Source organism: Tiliqua scincoides, chromosome 7, assembly GCF_035046505.1.
Source record: "Tiliqua scincoides isolate rTilSci1 chromosome 7, rTilSci1.hap2, whole genome shotgun sequence".
NCBI classification, from domain to species: domain Eukaryota; kingdom Metazoa; phylum Chordata; class Lepidosauria; order Squamata; family Scincidae; genus Tiliqua; species Tiliqua scincoides.
In genome coordinates, this window is record NC_089827.1 from 76,792,117 (window position 1) to 76,815,050 (window position 22,934).

The window sequence follows — 22,934 nt, forward strand, 5'->3', positions numbered from 1 at the left end:
GGATCAGGCCAAGTGCCCATCTAGTACAGTTTCCTGTATCTCATAGTAGCCTACCACAGTGGACCTCAAACATTTTAGCAACAGGATCTATTTTTTAGAATAACAATTGCCAGGATCTACCAGAAGTGATCTCATGGCAGGAAGTGACATCATCAAGCTGGAAAGTTTTAACACCCTCCATATGACAAAATCAAATCAAAAATCTAATAAATTAAATAAAAGTTTACAATAGGTATGTTTAAAAGTTTATTTAAAATGAAGAACAACCCTCCTAACTCTTCCAAGCAGTTGCTGATCTGTTTAAAACAAAATCCCCAATCATCCCAATCGCTGCAATCCTATCAACATTAATTTGGGAGTAAGCCTCATTGACTACCATTGTTAAAAGCATACGCGTAAAAGTACGGATCTGTAACAATTCCCGAAATTCAGTCACATACCACGGTGGCATCCAGTCCAATAGATTAAAAATAAAATACATATTATATGAATGAGGGTCCACTGAAACTGGCTCATGACTCACAGTCTGAGAAACACTGGCCTACCAGATACCTGCAGCACTCAAGATACCTGTATCTTGTTGCCACCCCTCTGCGTATGACATTCAAGAACAGGCTACCTATAAAATTCGGAAGTTGCATTTAGTCATCATGACTTGTAATCTCTGATGAACCTTTCCTCCATAAATCTATCCAATTTCCATTTAAAGGAGTCTAAGTCAGATGTCATCAGAACATCCTGTGGAAAGTATTTTCACGGAATACTTACATGAAAGTAAATAAATAATTTATTTTGTCTAACTCTCCCAAAACTCAATAACAATGAATGTTTCCTAGAAAAGAACTTCCCTTTATCCACTTCAAGCATAATTTTATATACCTCAATCATGTCTCCTTTAGGCACCTTCTTTCTAAAGACCCCACGGGCTACAGCCTTTCCTCGGAAGACAGGTGCCGCACATTACAGATATAACCTAATTATTCACCAATTTTTCACCTGCAGTTTTATCTCTATGTGATGAGAAGGGCCCTTTAAATTAAAGGGGAAAAATCATTTAATAATAGCCTCATTAATGTGAAAGAGGGCAGCTGGCTGACAATCCATAAATCATTCTCTCTCCAGACACTAAGAGCCAATTCACTCCAAGGCAAGTTACCCCTCCCTTCCCCCTGAGCACAGGAAAGAAAATCACTTTGCATTCTTTTCCAGCACTGCACTCTGGGTGAAGGGATGGATCAGAGTGAAGCTTTCTAAGCACTGGAGAGAGACTCATTGATGGACTGTCTGCCTAAAGACTCTATTTTACATCACAAACAGCAGCAAGGCTGTTTTTAAATCGCCTAGCAAAGGGACAGTGTTTTTTCAATGGATTTGCTTTAATGCGATTTTTGCCATTCATGTGAGTTCTGGGAACAGAACCCACACGAATAATGAACCTGTAATTATTTTGGATACTCTCTTCTGCACTTTTTCAGAAAAGTTCCACTATATATATATTTTTAGACCTCGAAACCAATACTCCAGATGTGGCCTTACCATCAATTTGTACAATGACGTAATAATATTGGCTGTTTTATTCTCAATAAATTATCCTGAGGATAACCAGCTGTCCACTAGCACTTCAAGAACTCTCTCCTAATCAATCACTGACAGGTCAGAACCCATCAGCATATATTTGAAGCTTCTGGTTTTTTGCCATGAGCATTACTTCACAATGAACATTACTTTTTACACTTAACAGTATTTAAACTGAAGCATTTCTGCCATTTACCTGCCCATTCTCTCAGAGATCCTTCTGGAGCTCTTCACAAACCCTCTTGCTCTACACTACACAAAAAAGTTAAGTCATTCACAAACTTGGCTACCTCAATGCTTATCCCTGATTCCAAATCATTTATGAACCAGTTGAAAAGCACTGATCACAAGAGAGATCCTTGGGCCAGCCTCTCCCCACTGTGAAAACTGCCCAGTGATAGCTACTGTGTTTCCTCGTCTTCTACTAGTTTCTAATCCAGTTTTCCAATGTTTGCTTAGAGACTGCACATTTGCATAAACCCCCTGTATACGGGATCCCTGAAGAAGGGTCGCTTGTTTGCAACTTTATCCCTACAGCCTCTTGTTATGCTGGACCATCATACTTCCACTCTTGAGTCCTTCTGTGTTGTTACCTTGATGTTAAGAACATATGAAGAACCCTGCTGGATCAGGACAAAGGTCCATCTAGTCTAGCTTCCTGTATCTCACAGTGGCCCACCAAATGCCCCAGGGAGCACACAAGACAACAGGCACAACCTGGGTGCTGGTGCCCTCCCCTGCATCTGGCAATCAGAGGCAGCCTGCCTCTAAAACCAAGAGCTTGCACATACTTACCATGACTTATAACCCATGATGAATTTTTCCTTCAGAAATTTGTCCAATCCCCTCTTAAAGGCATTCAGGCAAGATGCCATCTCTACTTCTTCTGGCAAGGAGTTCCACAAACTAATTCCACACTGGGTAAAGAAATATTTTCTTCTGTCTATCCTAACTCTCCCAACACTCAACTTTCGTGGATGTCCCCTGGTTCTGGTGTTATGTGAGAGGGAAAAGAGCGTCTTTCTATCCACTCCGTCCATCCCCTGCATGATTTTGTATGTCTCACTCATGTCCTCCCTCAGGCGCCTCTTCTCTAGACTGAAGAGGCCCAAACGCTGTAGCCTTTCCTCATAGGGAAGGTGCCCCAGCCCAGTTATCATTTGGTTGCTCTCTTTTGCACCTTTTCCATCTCCACTATATCCTTTTTGAGATGTGGCGACTAGAACTGGACACAATACTCCAGGTGTGGCCTTACCACTGATTTGCACAACGGCATTACAGTATTAGCTATCTTATTCTCAATGCCTTTCCTAATGATCCCAAGCATGGAGTAAGCCCTTTTCACTGCCGCCGCATATTGGGTTGACACTTTCATCGAGCTGTCCACAAGGACCTCGAGATCTCTCTCCTGTTCTGTCTCAGACAGCTCAGAACTCATTAGCCTACATGTAAAGGTTTGATTCTCTGCCCCAATGTGCATGACTTTACAATTACACTGAAACGCATCTGCCATTTTGCTGCCCAGCCTTGAAGTTTGGAGCAATCCTTCTGGAGCTCTTCACAATCTCTTCTAGTGTCATCTGTAAACTTGGCCAACTCACTGCTTAGCCCTGCCTCCAGGTCATTTATGAACAGGTTGAAAAGTACAGGTCCCAGGACAGATCCTTGGGGCACTCCACTTTCCACCTCTCTCCATTGTAAAAATTGCCCATTGACACCCACTATCTGCTCTAATCTCTTCACCCTTATTCCACGGGGATGAGGAGTCCTGAACTGAATGCCAACTGAAAGCCAAAGATTCTGTTGGCTTTTCCATAGGGAAAAGGTGCTCTGACACATTTTTAAACGTATGCACCAGTAATCCGGTTCTGTTTTAGTTCAAGTGAAGACTGTCCCTGTTGTACAGGTCTGGCTTGTCCCAAAGCATTCCCCAGTGTCTAATGAATCTAAACTCCTAATATTTCAGCTCCTGAATCTACTGAATCCTCCTAATATCACCATGCATTGAGATCCCTGAGCTCCACCTGCCTAGCCGGCCATGCGCATGGAACTTTCAAGAACTCTACCTTTGAGTCCTGGCTTTGAACTTCCTAGTTCAGTCTAAATTTCGCCTCCAGTACTGCCCAGTTATATTTCCCCATGTCACTTGTGCTCATATGCACCACAACTTCTATCTTTTTCCCAGCACTATTTATCAGCCTATTTAGACATGTCTGCAACCTTTGCACCAAGCAGGCATCATGAGGTCCTCACTACTGACACTGAGCCTCCCCCCTTGATCCTGACAACAGACTAATCCCTTACTTGAAGTCCCAGATCCCCATTCTCCTGAGAAGAATCTTTAGAGCAACTGGATACAGGCTTGTTGCTTAAAAAATGCTGCCCACAAGGGCAGCATTACTCAGCGTTTATTCCCTGTAGTACCACTTTGCATGATTCACCTATTTGAACTATCACCAGAAGTAACTGATATGACATCATCACCAGTTACTTTGGTTGGGAGAATAGATATGACAAACACTTATGAGAGGCTCAGGGTGGACGGGAGGGCTTTTCTGAGCATGCGAAAGCATGCTCTGGAGTTCTGCCCACCAGGCCAGCCTCCTATCATTGTTTTGTTATGTCATGTCACTGGTCTTGCTGCTGAGCAGCAGGTGTCTGGGAACTGCATAAGTACCACCAGAAACCATCTGAAGTACCATCAGTGGTACCTGTACCATTAGTTGATAAACCCTGAATTAGGGGACTGTTTTCTTCTTTTCCAGAATGAAATCCTCCAGCCCTGATACTTCCTACCCTGGCAGCTGAGGAGCTGGCTGTCTGAGGGTGGGATGACACCTGAACCATCCTGTAAGCCTCACTGTGGTCCCTCTCTGCCTGCCTCTGTTTCTCCAGGTCCGTAACCGGTTTTCAAGGGAGCAAAGCAAGAGTGTGGAGCACCTTGCACTGAGGACACACTCGCAATATGTTTGACTATATGCACAAGAGGCATATAGTCAATCATGTGACAATTAGTGCAAAACATTGGATTTTTTGCACCACCCTTCTGCTGGCAGTCTGACTGCATAACTTTGTTCTCATAGTTTGATGGCCCTCTTCTGAAGGAAAGTGTAGGGTAGTGTTTGGGACCTGGCTTCCTCATCTCGCTGGTAAACTTGCATAAACTCTTAACTCACTGTATCTTACCTTGGTACTTTGTTTTCAATGAGGTAAGCAGACACTGTTCCTTCCCAGAGTAGACCTATATATACCTATTTGGAGCTGTAATTCTCTTCAGAATCAGATCTCTGTTCAGTTTCTATATTTCTGCCTTTATTATGTTTCTGCTTTTATTGTATGTTTGTCTTACTTATTTAATTATATTTATTTTCTCCACTTAGCTCCTGTGCCCTGTGTCCGAATTACTATCGGTAATCTCCTTCTCAGGTTGTAACTTTAAGTTAAAATTTAAGCTTAAAGTAGATTTAAGGTCTGACAAATGAGAAAGTACACTTATCTTCTTTCTCTCCTTGCACAGATGCTTAACTTGGTGTATCTTACCTTGGCATTTTGTCCCAATGAAGCACTTAGTCTCAGTAGGCCACTTGCTGATCAATGTTGGTAGCTTTAAGGTAGAACTTTGGTTTAAGTTTGAAGTAGATTTAAATAAAGTAGAAGTAGAAAAACTTGCTCCCCCCTTCTTTTATCCTCCTCTTTTTTCCCCTTTTTGTTTGTTTTCCAAGTGCCTCTCCCTTGGGCTGTTATTCTTAAGGAGACTGCTTCTATTCAGTGCAGACCTGTGTAGACTTGAGTAGTATTCAGAATCGGCTCCCAGACTTCACATCCTCTCTCTCTCTCTCTCTCTCTCTCTCTCCCCCCCCCCAGCTCCTGTCCCAATTACTAGATGGTTAAATTCCCCATCTCAGGTTAGATGAGGTTCTAACTTTAAACTAAAGCCTAAAGTATATTTAATGTGAGATAAATGAAAGAGTACACTTAAATTCTCCTTCTCCCTGCACATATACTTAACTCACTGCGTCTTGGTATTTTGTCCCAATGAGATACTTAGTCTGAGGAGGCCACTCACTGCTAATGGAACATATGCCTCATACATCAATGCTTCCTGATAACATTGTACAAAACTCCTTGTACTCCTTGTACAAAAGAGAATTTAGTGCCATTACCAGGTCTAGTCTTCGCCTTTGCATGAGATAATGTCAAAACTTGCCCCACTTAAATAAACCAATATTAAAAAAAAAACAAAAAACACTATAATGAACTGATGCTGTGCACCCAAACTCAAATCTTGGATCACCTCCAGACATACAGAAGACTCTACTCTTAGGAGCACTAGGAGCGTATTTGGCCAAGGCTTAATTTATCTGCACAACACTGCAAAATAAATTTTCATTCACCCAAATCATACAATCACAAAATCAGGCACCTGTGTCTATGACAAGATGAAACAGTGTACTACTGCAGATAGCAAATAACAGTAAACCCTATATATACATTATTTTCAGATTCCAAACTTAGATGCAGATTCCAGACTTAGAGATAGCCTCCCTGAGTGACAGGCTGGTTGACTATTCCTGTGTTGACGGCTGCCAAATGTCACCAGGCAGGAGGAAGTCACTGGGTAAGCTGCTGCAAGAAATCAAGTGCAGTGGGCTTCCCCTGCTTTACCTCAGCATGGACTGCATGGAGACAGCTGGTGAGGTACTGCTGGATAACATGGCGCTGCTGAGTATGATGATCACTCAGAGCTTGCAAGCACATGCAGTACATTTCAAAAGGTAGCACTGTTAGGTAAGGAAGCGGTGAAAGAGGAAGGAGAACTATCTGGAACTTTTTCCCCCCAAGATTTTCTATCTGTGGATTCCTGAAACTGTGAATATAGAACCCACGGATATGGAGGAATAACTGTACTGCCACATGCTTTGTATCCAGTCCAGGAATGTCTAGTATAATTAGATGCTGCCTAAAATTCCATCACAAAAGAGATACAATGCACTGGTGATGTCTGTAGTATGGACCATTGGCAAAGAACATTTAGAACATGGATTTCAAATTCATTTCATACTGTGAGCCAAATAGCCTTCATGGCATCTGCGGAGGGCCAGATGTGAAATCATTAAGCAAGAAGTGACATCATTAAGCAGATGATGACCAGAAATAAGCACAATGTTCTCCTGCAGGAACTCATTAGCTTAAAATGACAGAAGAGAAAACATGCAAATCTTGATGATACTTTCAAGATATGAGCCAATTATCACAATGGGAGAACCCAATTATTACACAGGTCGCCTTTTCAGCCACAACACTACTGTTGAGACATCATTTCATGTTCAGGTACTCTTTTTTCTCAAAGCCCTCAGCAGAAGCAGTGGTAAGCGGCACATGTAATAACTGGGCTCTTGCAGTGCCTTGGCTGTATCTCCCTCTCTCACTCCTCTTAACACTCCACTAAAACTGAGTGTTGGGAGAGTTAGGAGAGACAAAAGAAAATATTTCTTTATTCAGCATGTAGTTGCTCTGTGGAACTCCTTGCTGCAAGATTTGGTGATGGCATCTGGCCTGGATGCCTTTAAAAGGGGATTAGACAAATTTCTGGAAGAAAAATCTATCACAGGTTACAAGCCATGATGTGTATGTGCAAGCTCCTGATTTTAGAAATGCACTATGTCAGAATGCCAGATGCAAGGGAGGGCACCCGGATGCAAGTCTCTTGTTGTCTTATGCGCTCCCTGAGGCATTTGGTGAGCCACTGGATACGGGAAGCTTATGATCTTATATTCCTTCCTTCCTATCAGAATCAAGCAAAAGAGTTTTCTCCTGCCTCCCTGGGATTTTGCAGGCAGTTGTAAAGTAAGAATACCCTTGGGCTCTGCTTCCTGCTCTCCCACAGGCAATGAAAATAATTAAATGCCCATAGTTTGTCCAATGATCACCTATTCCTTTCTTCCTATTAGACAGGAAAAGAGCCCAGTCCTGCCTCCTGCTCACATTAACTCTGTCCTGCCTTCCAGCCAGAACTCCCTTACTTGCCCACCCCATTGGAATGCTTGCCTCTCAAACTTTTCCACGCTGCGGAAACAATAAGCAAATACCCCCAGACACAAGCAGCCTTGAGTCTGCATGCCTGGGGACGAGTGCCGAGTCAGAGGCTTTCCAGAGTCTTCCACGCACACAACTCATAAGTCCACAAGTCACCCCAAAGCACATACTGACTGAAGTTCCAAACACTGAATAAAAGCATCTATCACCAAACATGTTTTATATCACATCATCTACATTATCTTTAAGACATTTGTGCTTCAAAAGTACAGGAAGTGAAACATTTTATCTCAAACTATGGGTCAGGACCTACTAGGTAAGTTGTGAGCCAATTCCAGGAGCATCTCTATTTATTTTATTGAGTATTTTAATATTTTAAACTTGATGCTATCATAGTAGGTGACTGCATTTGGGGAAATGTTACAGATCTGCATTTTAATACAACTATGTATATGCTTTTAATAATGACAACCAATAGGGCTTTCTCCCAGATTAGTGTGGATAGGATTGCAACCTTTGGGATGTTCAGGGAATCTTTTTTTAACAGATTAGCAACTGCTTGGGAGGATTAGGAAGTTTAAGAGAAGTTTAAATAAATTTTCAAACCTATACTTATTATAAACTTTTAATTTACTTACTTAATTAATTAATGTGATTATCTATTAATTTTATTGTATGGAGGTATGAAACATTTTCTTGCTTGATGATGTCACTTTCAGCCATGACATCACTTCTAGACTAATGACAAAACTTCTGGTGGGTCCAGAAGTGGGTACAATTGGTTGAATGACAGATTGTCATTCTAAAAGTGGTCCTGGTGCTAAAATATTTGAAAACCACTGTTTTATCCAATATTCAATAAGCCAATATTGTGATATAAGTGATATTTAGAGGCATACTGTGTCTTGTAAAGATGCATGAGGCAGAATTTAATCAGGTGCATCTCTAGTAAGTGACAAAGAAAATGTCACATATTGAATCTCTTCTTGAATGCTAACTCCTACTCCAGTGTTGAGCAGAAACAACAAGGCACAATACAGATACCTGGAGCCTTTCAATCAACATAATACACAGGACAATGCAAAGTCTTTACTCCTTGTGTAGCAAGCAAGTTAAGCAAATTTAATTTGATTTAACTTGGCATGATTTCCCATGCCATTTGCAACAAAGGGAGAAATTATAAGTACCTAAATGTTCATCTTAACCCAAAATAGTTTTGATATCTGAACGTTACTGAATTCAGTACACTGATAACACCCAGACATTTTAAAACATTTTTAAAAATCAAATGTTAGCAATAACAAGAAGCTGAAACAGCCACTGCTAAACATTTAAATTCTGACTATCACAACTCTTTGGTTTAGAGATTTCCTGTAGAGAATTATCAAATCCAGAAACACTGAAAGACTTCTGAATATATAAACTAAGCACCTTACCACCACATCATCCCAACCTGTGGGGAAGAGGGGAATGACTTTGCATGTGCATGACTCTTTAATTCTCTTGCATGTGACACTACTGAAAATTTACCATCATCAGCATTTTTCAAACTGTCACAATCTTTGAATTTAAATCAAACTATGCTCCTAAAGATGACAGAAGTTGAAAGACTTCTCTAATGTTGTTCCCTTCCTCTTTTGCCAATCACTTAATTTGTATATTACTATTTAGTGTTTGACAATAACCTTCAAAGATACAGAGCCTACTTGCCTGCAATGCTGCCTGCTTGCTTCTTTCATTGAATTATATTTATAAATGTATATTTATTTCTCTATTTCTGATATTTAAATTCTTGATTCTAACATTCTGAAGTCTAAAGTTTCTAGAGCAGTGTTTCCCAACCTGGAGCACGTGTACCCCCAAGGGGTACTTGACAGGACCTTTAGGCATACTTGAAAAAGAACTGAATAATGGTGGGAAAAGGCAGGTCTGTATTAGAATACCTTGTGGGTCTGACAAGGGAGGATGGAAGACAGCTAGCTGGCTGTGAAAGCCCCAGTAACTTCTAGTTTCTGATCATCAATTCATGTATTATCAGATATGGATCAGTGGTTGAAAACATATAAATTTGAAATAACAGAAACAATATTAATTACAAACGTTTTGCTAAGATGAGAGGTATAATTTATGGAAATGGGCTGTTAAGGGGTACTAAAGTAAAAAAAGGTTAGGAACCACTGTTCTAAAACATAATACCAAAAGGACTGTACTTAAAACAGGACCACATATAACAATGATGGAGATTTCTTCATACTTAAAGAAATCCAAAGATTTGCAAAACCAGAAACTGTCAAGAATAAAACTTCAAAGAAGCAAGAAAAATCCAAAATTTCCTCCTCCTAGAAAAGCAAAGGGTTGAAGAGAGTTTAGAGCCCTGAAGAGACTACATAGTGCATTAGAACACTTGCTTCCTGCCAGATTGGAGCCAGACTGGGGGGGGAAAAACATAAAAACTTTTATTTTCAGTACAACTGGCACAATGCAGTGGAATTGCACTGAATATCAGGAAAATTAGAACACAGTGAGCGGATGAATGAGTGACAAACCATAACTGTTGACTGCCATCAAAAACATGTTTACTCTGAAGAAAGTTTCACTTGAGACATAGAGTCAAGTGAAACTTACACTAAGAGTATGTGGAACATGAGAAAGACAGTTCTCATACTTTTAGTCTAAACATTTTTATGCAATGTATAACGTTGTGAGCTTGAAAATGACATCATTGAATTCTGAAATTTACTACTAGCTGGTTTTTTACAACTACTTTAGGCAGAGAACTCAATAGGAAAGGGTGCTTTCATTTAGAACAGGGGTGTCAAACATAAGGCTTGGGGGCTGAATGCAGCCCCTGAAAGCAATTTATTTGGCCCGTTTTAATTTATTTTTATTATTATTATTTTATTTGGCTTTCCAAGTGTGATAATTGGGATCTTTCATATCTTGAAATTATAAACAAGATTTGCACATTTTTTCTTCTGCCATTTGCAGCTAATGAGTCTCTGTGTGAGAACAAAGTATTTATTTCTGGCCATCATCTACTTGATGATGTCACTTTCTGTTTGATGATGTCACTTCCAGCCCTCAAAAGGTGTCATGAAAGCTAACCAGTCCTCTGTATGAAATGAGTTTGACACTCCTGATTTAGAAGTTGCAACAACAGCAGTTGCTACAGCTTGTGCCCATTACTTGTTGCAGGAGAAAAAAATAAAGAGCAGAACTTAAGAGGGGACTACTTTTCTGGAGAACAAACATCCACCAGACCTGTTTCACTTGTGTCTCACTTCCACAAACTACTCAAAGGAACTTTCTTGTTTGTCCAGCCTGGCATAGCTTTGACTTATGGCTTATAAGTAATTGGCTTATAAGTAATTGGCACCAGCTGCAGAAACACAAGAATCAGTAAGAACGGCTTCTCACCTGCTTCAATTTTCAAAAATGACTACTCTCTTTGTACTTAAATGAGGCAAACAAGGTAAAATGAGCAAAAACTAAGAAAGGGGGATTCTTAAGGAACAGAATTGTGGAAAAGACAAGAAAAAGAAATGGAAAAAAAAGCAGGGCATAGTAAAAGGAGTGGAAAGAAATAGTAATGATAATGAAATAGACCAAAATAAGCTAGGAGACAAAGACACTGAATGAAAATGAAAATGCAAGAGTTAATAGGTAGAAAACAAACACATAAAAGGAGAATGGCAACAAAAGGTAGGAGATTAATTTGAGTCAGAAAAAGTCCCAGGGAAACAATAAAACTAAACAAATGCAGAAAAGGAATGCTTGAAAAATAAAAGCTGAGAAAGAACAGCAAAGGAGGAAAAGAAAAAAAGAGACTTTCCAAATTGTGAAAATTATCATAATGCCACAGGAGCTCTGTTGCATGCATCCTAGATAATGTTATGAATGAATCTAAGCATAAACATTTTGAGATTTCCCAGTGGCCTTCCTATCTGCAATCCTAGATCAGGGGTCTCCAAACCTTCTGGCCTGAGGGCTGCATGAAATATCTGGCACACTACTGAGGACCAGAAAAAAATTTAAATATAAAATTTAAATAAATAAATTAGAGATAGAACTTCGATGAATGAACAAATGAGTGGGCTCATTCACTCAGCCTCTGAGGCCCTCAGAACACCCTCCAGATGCAATCAGAGCACAGCTCTGGTCATGTTCAGTCCAGTGGGCCTGAGGTTTTCAGGGGACAAGTGGCTGGACGTGGGCTGGATAAAGGTTTGCTATGGGCCGCATCTGGCCCCTGGGCTGGGGTTTGGAGACCCCTGTCCTAGATGTTGGCATCTTGAATTTCAGATGATCTCATGAGATGTGGTCTTGGACCATGGAAGGTTTGGGTGCTGCTGTATAAGACTGCATGAGATTTTGTATAATCTGAGATGGTGGCACCTGGTTGAGCCAGGAAGAGACTGCAGAGGTGTTGTGACCCTGGTGGGTTTGGGAACTTTCTTAGATAGGAGAATTGCTGAAAGTGACATTTCCAGCATAGTTAATTTAAAAATGACAAAATGATGTCCCTTAATTGAAATTTTTGTGGAGTCTACCATGTTGTAACCATACTCTGTACACACTGTGGAGGCTGTCCTGTTCCTGTTAGGTTCCTCCATACATTTTAATAGAAACTAGGTGGAAGTGATGTCAGCATGGTGGTGGCCATCTTTACTACCTCTGAATTTGCCCTGAGAAATCGTAGCATGGAACCTAAAAGAAAAATGCTGGAAACTTGGAAAAAAAAAAACTGTTTTCGGATTAGATGTGGCTCAAAATTTATTTTTGGGTTTACAGTAATGTTACCAGAAGCAGAGCAACTGACATCATCTTGCAAAACATAAAGTAACCAAAACAATCCGTCTGTTACAGTTTAAAGAGTGGGGGGGGGGGGGCGATTCAAAGTGTCAGGACTCTTCCCCCAACAGGAGGCTCGAGTCCGAGAGTGGCCCCGGAGAAAGAGGGGGAGGGACGGCCTCCTGCGGAGCCTCTGCCCGCCTGCCCCGGGGAAGCCTCTGCACACCCCAGGCCGGGGCGGGGGCTGCGCGCCCACCCGCCGCGGGGCGCCCCGAGACCTTCCCGGCGGGCTCAACAGCCGCCCCCCCCCCGGCCCGGCCCGCCCCCGCCCCCGCCCTCGGCAAGGATACAGCTTGACCACGTCGGTGTCCATCCGCCTCTTGCCCGGGCTGGGGGAGGACATGGCGCCCCCCCGCCGGCGGCTCCGGGCGGAGTCTCGGCGGCCTCCTTGTCCTGTCAGGACTCCGCGGGGTTCGGAAGCGGGTCCCGGCCCCGCGCCGCGCCTGCGCGGAGGCCTTCCTCTCGGCCGGCCCCCCGGCCGGCCCGCTCCTCGCCGGCCTCTCCCGCGCGAGCCGCTCTTCCGGCCCGCGGGCTCGTCCTCCTCTCGGCTCCCCGACCCCCGCTCGGCTCGGCTCCCCGCGCTCTCCCGCTACCGAACCGCTGCGACCAAGGCTAAAAGCTTCTTTCTGGGCCGCTGACGTCGCCCTCAGGAACATCAACTATCAGCTCTCGGTTCATTGGTCAGAGACGTGAGTGACGAATCGCCAAAGGCATGTCGGGAACGGTAGTTCATTTTCTCCTGAAGTCTGAATCACTCGCGTGCTTCTCCTCACCACAACTCTGAGGCGGGGCTGTGCTGTGCGGAACCAAAGTGACCTTCCCAGAACCCCAAGAAAGAGCTGCGGGTCTAAGCAAGCCTTTGGATCGGGCACTGTCCCCAGGGAAGCCTTGTGCATCCGCCCCATTGAAATGCACTGGGACTGCTCAGAAACACTCCGGTCTCGCCCACGGGGGAGACCCACCCGGCAGAGTGTCCGTGTCTTTGTGATCAGAACGTCGTGCGGTTCTCACATCCGCCTCAAAGCCCAGCCGTGCCCAGGCTGCTGCTGTCCTCACTGTCAAGGGGAAGATGGTGCTGGCACCACCCTCATTGTGTGTGATGCAAGGGGGCGCGTGCATCCTGTTGTTCTGCTTGTCAGTTACAATGGCATTATAACTACTTCCTAGGAATGGACCTCAACAAGTGGGAAACCCTGGCCTCTGAGCGGCCCACTTGGAGGCAGGCTGTGCAGCATGGCCTTTCCCAGTTTGAAGAGACACTTGGCCAACAGTCTGAGGCTAAGAGACAAAGAAGGAAGGCCCATAGACAGGGAGACAGACCAGGGACAGACTGCACTTGCTCCCGGTGTGGAAGGGATTGTCACTCCTGAATCAGCCTTTTCAGCCACACTAGACGCTGTGCCAGAACCACCTTTCAGAGCGCAATACCATAGTCTTTCGAGACTGAAGGTTGCCAATATATATATAACTACTTCCTGCAGCGCATCAGTAGCCACACCTCAAGGGGAATATTGCAGAGCTGGAGAAAGGGCAAAATCAGCAACCCAAACGATCAGAGGTCTGGAGCACCTTCTGTACCCCATCCAGAGGCTGTTTGCTTCGAAAAAGGATTATTAAGGGGGAAATAAATGAGACATAAAATTATGCACAATGAAATGAGATGAGACAGGTTTTATTGTTGACTGATTTGGTCAGATCAACCGAGATCATTAGTCTCTGGAATTTGCTGTCCAAAGGTGTGGCGATGACCACGATTTTGGATGAGTTTAAAGGGGGACTGGACAAATTCACAGAGGAGAAGTCTGTCATGGAATGTTCTAGTCATGAATGCCATGCGCTGCCTCCAGGCTCAACTGTACTATGCCTCTGCATCCCAGTGGCAGAAAAGAAATCTGCCTTTCTCTCCCACTTGTGGAATTCTGAGAAGCAATTGGCAGACCACTGTGGGAAACAGGATGGACTGGATGGGCCCCCTTTGGCCTGATCCACCGGGGCTTTTCTTTTGTTCTTTTGGTGGCTCGTAGGCGAGTTCAGTCCAGTCAGCTTCCCTCCCGCCCCCTCCATGCCTCCTCTTTGCCCACCCCTGTGCAATGTAAAGATGGCAGACCACCACGTCCAGGATCAGGGGCTGTCTCTGGCATAACGGCATCAATGCTTGAGATGCCTACACCTAAAATTCCACTTGTAGACAGGCTGGCTAGGCCTGTAACATGCCATGATGTCAGGGCTAAGCTGAGCTGTAACCACTCTCCCCAATCTGTACCATCTGGGAGGGACATTCTCCAGTTTGGACATTCTCTAAGTCTGTGACTTAGGCTATTGCTTGAAGTACAGCATGGTAGTATTGACCAGAACCAGTAGATCAGGTTTGTAGGATTTATACTAGGCTTGGCCAATCCAGTGACTTCATATTGCCTTCAGCCACAGGGGTTGATGGTGCAGGCCCCACTTCTCTTGGGACTGAAAAGAGCCTAATATCCTATCTAGCCTCAGGCACCCAGTTGGAATTCCTGACAGGAATTACAGGCACCTTTTCCGGTATTTCCTTGACTTCCCAGACTCTTTGATTTACAATCTGGAAACATTGTAAATGCTTCTCATAGCCAGAAGACTTTTAAATTAATATTAAATTTCAGATATACAATTATTTGTATGGCTAAACAAACAAATCTTTTTCAAAATTAAATAACAATGCTAGATATTTAAAGGTATTTGCTACCAAAGGTAAGCAATACCCCTTAAAACGTGGGCCATAAGTCATACATATAAGTCTTATATAAGACATACAAGTCATATATAAGTCTGGGCCATAAGTCATGGGTGTGTCCTCGGTGCAAGGAGCTCCAGGGTCTCAGGGAATGCGTCTGCTCCCTTGAAGCCTTGGTGGCCGACCTGGAGAAGTGCAGACAGGCAGAGGAGGACCATGGGGAGACTTCTGGGGACGATCAGGCTTCGTCCCAACCTCAGGCGTGCAGCTCCTCGGCTGCCCGGGTGGGAAGTCTCGGGACTGGAGGACGTCATCCTGGAGAGGAGGGAAACAATCCCCTAGGGGGGACCCATTCTCCAGGGGATGGGCCCATATCCGAACGCACTCGGGATACTCCTCGGCGGGAGGGGGGTCGGGGGCTTCTTGTAGTGGGGGATTCAATTATTAGAAACATAGAGAGGGTGCTTTGCGACGGATGTGAGGACCGCATGGTGACTTGCCTGCCTGGTGCGAAGGTTGCGGACATCACTTCTTGTCTAGACAGGCTAGTAGACAGTGCTGGGGGAGAGGTAGCGGCTGTGGTGCATGTCGGCACCAACGACGTGGGCAAGTGTAGCTGGGAGGTCCTGGAGGCCAAATTTAGGCTTTTGGGCAGGAAGCTGAAAGCCAGGACCTCAAAGGTAGCGTTCTCTGAAGTGCTACCTGTTCCACACGCAGGGCCAGCTAGGCAGGCGGAGATCAGGGGTCTCAATGCGTGGATGAGACGGTGGTGTAGGGAGGAGGGATTTAGATTTGTTAGGCACTGGGGAACTTTTTGGGACAAGCAGGGCCTGTACAAGAGGGACGGGCTCCACTTGAACCAGAATGGAACCAGACTGCTGGTGCATAACATTAAAAAGGTGGCAGAGCAGCTTTTAAACTGATCCCTGGGGGAAGGCCGACAGGAGCCGAGGGGCATCCGGTTCGGGACTCCTCATCCCTATGGGATGAGGATGGGGAGGTTAGAGAACAACAAGACAAAGGCAGAGTAGGAGAAGAAATTGGGAAAGGTAGTGTGATGGGATGTGATAGACGGTATGGCACAATGAGAGGATGCAGGGACAAAGGAGCGAATAAGCAGCGCATCCTGGGGCATTCTGTGTACAAATGCTTTTATGCGAATGCCCGAAGTCTACGAGCAAAGGTGGGAGAACTGGAATGTCTGGTGACAAGGGAAAATATTGACATAGTGGGAATAACGGAAACCTGGTGGAATGCGGAGAATCAGTGGGATACCGCAATCCCGGGCTATAAACTCTACAGGAGGGACAGGCAGGGGCGTGTTGGAGGTGGGGTGGCCGTTTATGTTAAGGAAGGGATGGAATCCAGCAAAGTAGAGATTGAGGGTGGGTCCGACTCCACCGCAGAATCTCTGTGGGTTAAATTACCAGGCTTGTGCAGCGATGTAATACTGGGGGCGTGCTATCGTCCTCCAGACCAGAAATCCGATGGGGACCTTGAAATGAGGAAACAGATCAGGGAGGTGACAAGGAGGGACAGGGTTGTAATCATGGGGGACTTCAATTATCCTCATATTGACTGGGTCAATTTGTGTTCTGGTCACGATAAGGAAACTGGATTTCTTGACGTGCTAAATGACTGTGGCTTAGATCAGCTAGTCACGGAGCCCACCAGAGGACAGGTGACTCTGGATTTAATATTGTGCGGTACGCAGGACCTGGTTAGAGATGTAAACATTACTGAGCCATTGGGGAACAGTGATCATGCTGCGATCCGTTTTAACGTGCACGTTGGGGGAAGAATATCAGGCAAATCTCTAACAAAAACCGTTGACTTCCGACAGGCGGACTTCCCTCAAATGAGGAGGCTGGTTAGAAGGAGGTTGAAAGGGAGGGTAAAAAGAGTCCAATCTCTCCAGAGTGCATGGAGGCTGCTTAAAACAACAGTAATAGAGGCCCAGCAGAGGTGTATACCGCAAAGAAAGAAGGGTTCCACTAAATCCAGGAGGGTGCCCGCATGGCTAACCAGCCAAGTTAGAGAGGCTGTGAAGGGCAAGGAAGCTTCCTTCCATAAATGGAAGTCTTGCCCTAATGAGGAGAATAAAAAGGAACATAAACTGTGGCAAAAGAAATGTAAGAAGGTGATACTGGAGGCCAAGCGAGACTATGAGGAACGCATGGCCAGCAACAGTAAGGGGAATAATAAAAGCTTCTTCAAATATGTTAGAAGCAGGAAACCCGCCAGAGAAGCGGTTGGCCCTCTGGATGGTGAGGGAGGGAAAGGGGAGATAAAAGGAGACTTAGAGATGGCAGAGAAATTAAATGAGTTCTTTGCATCTGTCTTCACTGCAGAAGACCTCGGGCAGATACCGCTGCCCGAACGGTCCCACCTGACCGAGGAGTTAAGTCAGATAGAGGTTAAAAGAGAAGATGTTTCAGACCTCATTGATAAATTAAAGATCAATAAGTCACCAGGCCCTGATGGCATCCACCCAAGGGTTATTAAGGAATTGAAGAATGAAGTTGCAGACCTCTTGACTAAGGTATGCAACTTGTCCCTCAAAACGGCCATGGTGCCAGAAGATTGGAGGATAGCAAATGTCATGCCTATTTTTAAAAAGGGAAAGAGGGGGGACCCGGGAAACTATAGGCCGGTCAGCCTAACACCCATACCGGGTAAGATGGTGGAATGCCTCATCAAAGATAGGATCTCAAAACACATAGACGAACAGGCCTTGCTGAGGGAGAGTCAGCATGGCTTCTGTAAGGGTAAGTCTTGCCTCACGAACCTTATAGAATTCTTTGAAAAGGTCAACAGGCATGTGGATGCGGGAGAACCCATGGACATTATATATCTGGACTTTCAGAAGGCGTTTGACACGGTCCCTCACCAAAGGCTACTGAAAAATCTCCACAGTCAGGGAATTAGAGGACAGGTCCTCTCGTGGATTGAGAAGTGGTTGGAGGCCAGGAAGCAGAGAGTGGGTGTCAATGGGCAATTTTCACAATGGAGAGAGGTGAAAAGCGGTGTGCCCCAAGGATCTGTCCTGGGACTGGTGCTTTTCAACCTCTTCATAAATGACCTGGAGACAGGGTTGAGCAGAGAAGTGGCTACGTTTGCAGACGACACCAAACTTTTCCAAGTGGTGAAGACCAGAAGTAATTGTGAGGCGCTCCAGAAGGATCTCTCCAGACTGGTAGAATGGGCAGCAAAATGGCAGATGCGCTTCAATGTCAGTAAGTGTAAAGTCATGCACATTGGGGCAAAAAATCAAAACTTTAGATATAGGCTGATGGGTTCTGAGCTGTCTGTGACAGATCAGGAGAGAGATCTTGGGGTGGTGGTGGACAGGTCGATGAAAGTGTCGACCCAATGTGCGGCGGCAGTGAAGAAGGCCAATTCTATGCTTGGGATCATTAGGAAGGGTATTGAGAACAAAATGGCTAGTATTATAATGCCGTTGTACAAATCTATGGTAAGGCCACACCTGGAGTATTGTGTCCAGTTCTGGTCACCACATCTCAAAAAAGACATATTGGAAATGGAAAAGGTGCAAAAGAGAGCGACTAAGATGATTAAGGGGCTGGGTCACCTTCCTTATGAGGAAAGGCTACGGCGTTTGGGCCTCTTCAGCCTAGAAAAGGGACGCCTGAGGGGGGACATGATTGAGACATACAAAATTATGCAGGGGATGGACAGAGTGGATAGGGAGATGCTCTTTACACTCTCACATAATACCAGAACCAGGGGACATCCACTAAAATTGAGTGTTGGGTGGGTTAGGACAGACAAAAGAAAATATTTATTTACTCAGCGTGTGGTCGGTCTGTGGAACTCCTTGCCACAGGATGTGGTGCTGGCGTCTAGCCTAGACGCCTTTAAAAGGGGATTGGACAAGTTTCTGGAAGAAAAATCCATTACGGGGTACAAGCCACGATGTGTATGTGCAACCTCCTGATTTTAGAAATGGGTTATGTCAGAATGCCAGATGCAAGGGAGGGCACCAGGATGAGGTCTCGTTATCTGGTGTGCTCCCTGGGGCATTTGGTGGGCCGCTGTGAGATACAGGAAGCTGGACTAGATGGGCCTATGGCCTGATCCAGTGGGGCTGTTCTTATGTTCTTATGTTAAAAGCAGGTCCAAGCTGTGAGTTTCTATGTGCAGATGAAACAAGCATGTGCCCTTGGATGACCTTACAGAAAAAGCATTCTGGGAAATTATACTCCTGATTTTTCCAGCCCTTCATTCAGCTAAGTCATTATGTACAGAGTATTTTGCTGCCTGACCACTTGCAGACTAGCTTGGCCATTTTTTCTTTTTTCCATGACTACTGCTGTGACCTCCATGGAATCAAAGCGTAGTAAGAAAGAACTACAATACATTTTCTTCCCTCAAACTCTGCATCCATCTCAGTGTTTAATCTTGGGGATCTCAGAGAGGCGCACTTCCCAATCCTGCTACCTGTGTCCTTTTAACTAAAGCAGGGCTGCCCAAACCCCGGCCCTGGGGCCACATGCAGCCCTTGAGGCCTCTCAATGCGGCCCTCAGGGAGCCCCCAGTCTCCAATGAGCCTCTGGCGCTCCAGAGATTTGTTGCAGCCCGCACTGGCCCGACACAACTGCTCTCAGCATGAAGGCAACTGTTTGACCTTTTTGTGTGAGCTGTGGGATGAGGGCTTCCTCCACTGCTTGCTGTTTCATGTCTGTGATGCAGTAGTGGCAGCAAAGGAAAGGCCAGCCTTGCTTTGTGCAAGGCCTTTTATAGGCCTTGAGCTATTGCAAGACCTTCATTCATTCATATAAGTTCATCTTTAATATATTCATTTATGTAAACTTATGTAAATTTATTCAAATTTTAAATGTAAATTAATTATTTTCTTCTCCGGCCCCCGACACAGTGTCAGAGAGATGATGTGACCCTCCTGCCAAAAACGTTGGATACCCTTGAACTAGAGATATCAAGATTTGAATGTGGGACCTTCTATATGTAGACTAGAAAATCATGGCCACTGGGCAATATGGAAACCCCTGAATTAGTTGACATTGTTTCACTAAGATGCCAACACAGGCCTGTTTGCTCCTCTCCCTTCTCCACTCCACACTAAGGGCCCAATCTTATCCAATTTTCCAGCACCAGTGCAGCCGTAATGCAGCCCCAAGGTAAGGGAACAAATATTCCCATACTTTAAGCGGGCCTCTGTGACTGCTGCCCCACCACAAGATGCACTGCATGCCCCATTGGCACAGCTGCACCAGCACTGGAAAACTGGATAGGATTGGGCACTAAGCAGGCTATTCCCAGTCCTCTTCACAAATTAGCTGTTTATCCATCCAAATCCAACCAACCAATAGCTGGATTTGAACAGACAGGAAGGCAACCTTGAGGTGGGCTGTGGAGCAAGGATTCTCTTCCATTGCCAGATGATGGGGAGGAAACAAGTACAATGTTGGGTACAAAATATGATGTAGCTCTTTAGATCCTAAAATCTCCTTATTGGGGTGAGGGCAGATAGATCTCACTGAGATGGAAGAGAACATGAACCTTTTGACTCAGGGTGTACAGATGAAATTGCAAGGAAGTGAGGTGGCTGCTTGAGGGGGAAGGGGGGGAGAAAAATGTGTGCCAAGGCTCATCTGTGCAAATAGTGGCTTCTGAAGTCCTCCTGCTAATTAAGGAAGTTCAGCACAGCCAGAGAGACAGAGCAGCACAGAGACCCCCAGCTGCTCTTTTTGTTTTGCGTTGGTAAAGGGAGAGGTACCCTCTGCCTCCAGTTTTGCCACAAAGAGAAACCTGGGCATTGTTAACAGCAACAGGCCCAACAGGGTACATGGAGGAGAGCAGTGTCTACCCTTGAGTAAATGATGCCTGCCAATACATGGATCTTCCCCCTACTTGGAAATATAGGCAACTCCCCTTGACCACTAAAGGCCTCACTCACCCTCTGACCTTCACAGAAAACTTAACCACTTAAACACAATCAGATCTCCAATTTTTCATATTTATAACAGCTCCATCCATTGCAGAACATGCACAGATACACAGACTGCCACCTTTGTCTTTCTTGAGTCTTTGAATACATGTTGGCAACCTTCAGTCTCAAAAGACTATGGTATCGCGCTCTGAAAGGTGATTCTGGAACAGCGTCTAGTGTGGCTGAAAAGGCCGATTCGGGAGTGACAATCCCTTCCACAATGGGAGCAAGTGCAGTCTGTCCCTGGTCTGTCTCCCTGGCTATGGGCCTTCCTTCTTTGCCTCTTAGCCTCAGACTGTTGGCCAAGTGTCTCTTCAAACTGGGAAAGGCCATGCTGCACAGCCTGTCTCCAAGCGGGCCGCTCAGAGGCCAGGGTTTCCCACCTGTTGAGGTCCATCCCTAAGGCCTTCAGATCCCTCTTGCAGATGTCCTTGTATCGCAGCTGTGGTCTACCTGTAGGGCGCTTTCCTTGCACGAGTTCTCCATAGAGGAGATCCTTTGGGATCCGGCCATCATCCATTCTCACGACATAACCGAGCCAACGCTGTGGTCTACCTGTAGGGCGCTTTCCTTGCACGAGTTCTCCATAGAGGAGATCCTTTGGGATCCGGCCATCATCCATTCTCACGACATGGCCGAGCCAACGCAGGCGTCTCTGTTTCAGCAGTGCATACATGCTAGGGATTCCAGCACGTTCCAGGACTGTGTTGTTAGGAACTTTGTCCTGCCAGGTGATGCCGAGAATGCGTCGGAGGCAGCGCATGTGGAAAGCGTTCAGTTTTCTCTCCTGTTGTGAGCGAAGAGTCCATGACTAGCTGCAGTACAGAAGTGTACTCAGGACGCAAGCTCTGTAGACCTGGATCTTGGTATGTTCCGTCAGCTTCTGGTTGGACCAGACTCTCTCTGTGAGTCTGGAAAACGTGGTAGCTGCTTTACCGATGCGTTTGTTTAGCTCAGTATCGAGAGAAAGAGTGTCAGAGATCGTTGAGCCAAGGTGCACAAAGTCATGGACAACCTCCAGTTCATGTGCAGAGATTGTAATGCAGGGAGTCCACATCCTGAACCATGACCTGTGTTTTCTTCAGGCTGATCGTCAGCCCAAAATCTTGGCAGGCCCTGCTAAAACGATCCATGAGCTGCTGGAGATCTTTGGCAGAGTGGGTAGTGACAGCTGCATCGTCAGCAAAGAGGACGTCACGCAGACATTTCAGCTGGACTTTGGACTTTGCTCTCAGTCTGGAGAGGTTGAAGAGCTTTCCGTCTGATCTGGTCCGGAGATAGATGCCTTCTGTTGCAGTTCCAAAGGCATGCTTCAGCAGAACAGTGAAGAAAATCCCAAACAAGGTTGGTGCAAGAACACAGCCCTGCTTCACGCCGCTTCGGATGTCAAAGGGGTCTGATGTGGAGCCATCGAAGACAACAGTGCCCTTCATGTCCTTGTGGAAGGATCTGATGATGCTGAGGAGCCTGGGTGGACATCCAATCTTGGGGAGAATCTTGAAGAGGCCATCCCTGCTGACCGGGTCAAAGGCCTTTGTGAGATCTATGAAGGCTATAAAGAGTGGCTGTCGTTGTTCCCTGCATTTCTCCTGCAGTTGTCTAAGGGAGAATACCATATCAGTGGTGGACCTGTTGGCTCGGAATCCACACTGTGATTCTGGATAAACGCTCTCTGCAAGTACCTGGAGCCTCTTTAGTACAACTTGGGCAAACAACTTTCCTACAAGGCTAAGGAGAGAGATGCCACGGTAGTTGTTGCAGTCACCCCTGTCACCTTTGTTCTTGTACAGCATG

The 22,934-nt window shown here is 45.2% G+C and overlaps 1 protein-coding gene across 1 annotated transcript in view; it reads right to left on the reverse strand.

Moving 5' to 3' along the window:
• Window positions 1-13,119, reverse strand: part of UBE2H (ubiquitin conjugating enzyme E2 H) — a 119,144-nt gene extending 106,025 nt beyond the window's left edge. Inside the window, exon 1 of the mRNA XM_066633776.1 lies at window positions 12,753-13,119. Within this exon, the coding sequence (XP_066489873.1) occupies window positions 12,753-12,805 (53 nt within the window). The 5' untranslated portion in view covers window positions 12,806-13,119. The remainder of the gene's footprint in view (window positions 1-12,752) is intronic.
• Window positions 13,120-22,934: the final 9,815 nt, after the last annotated feature.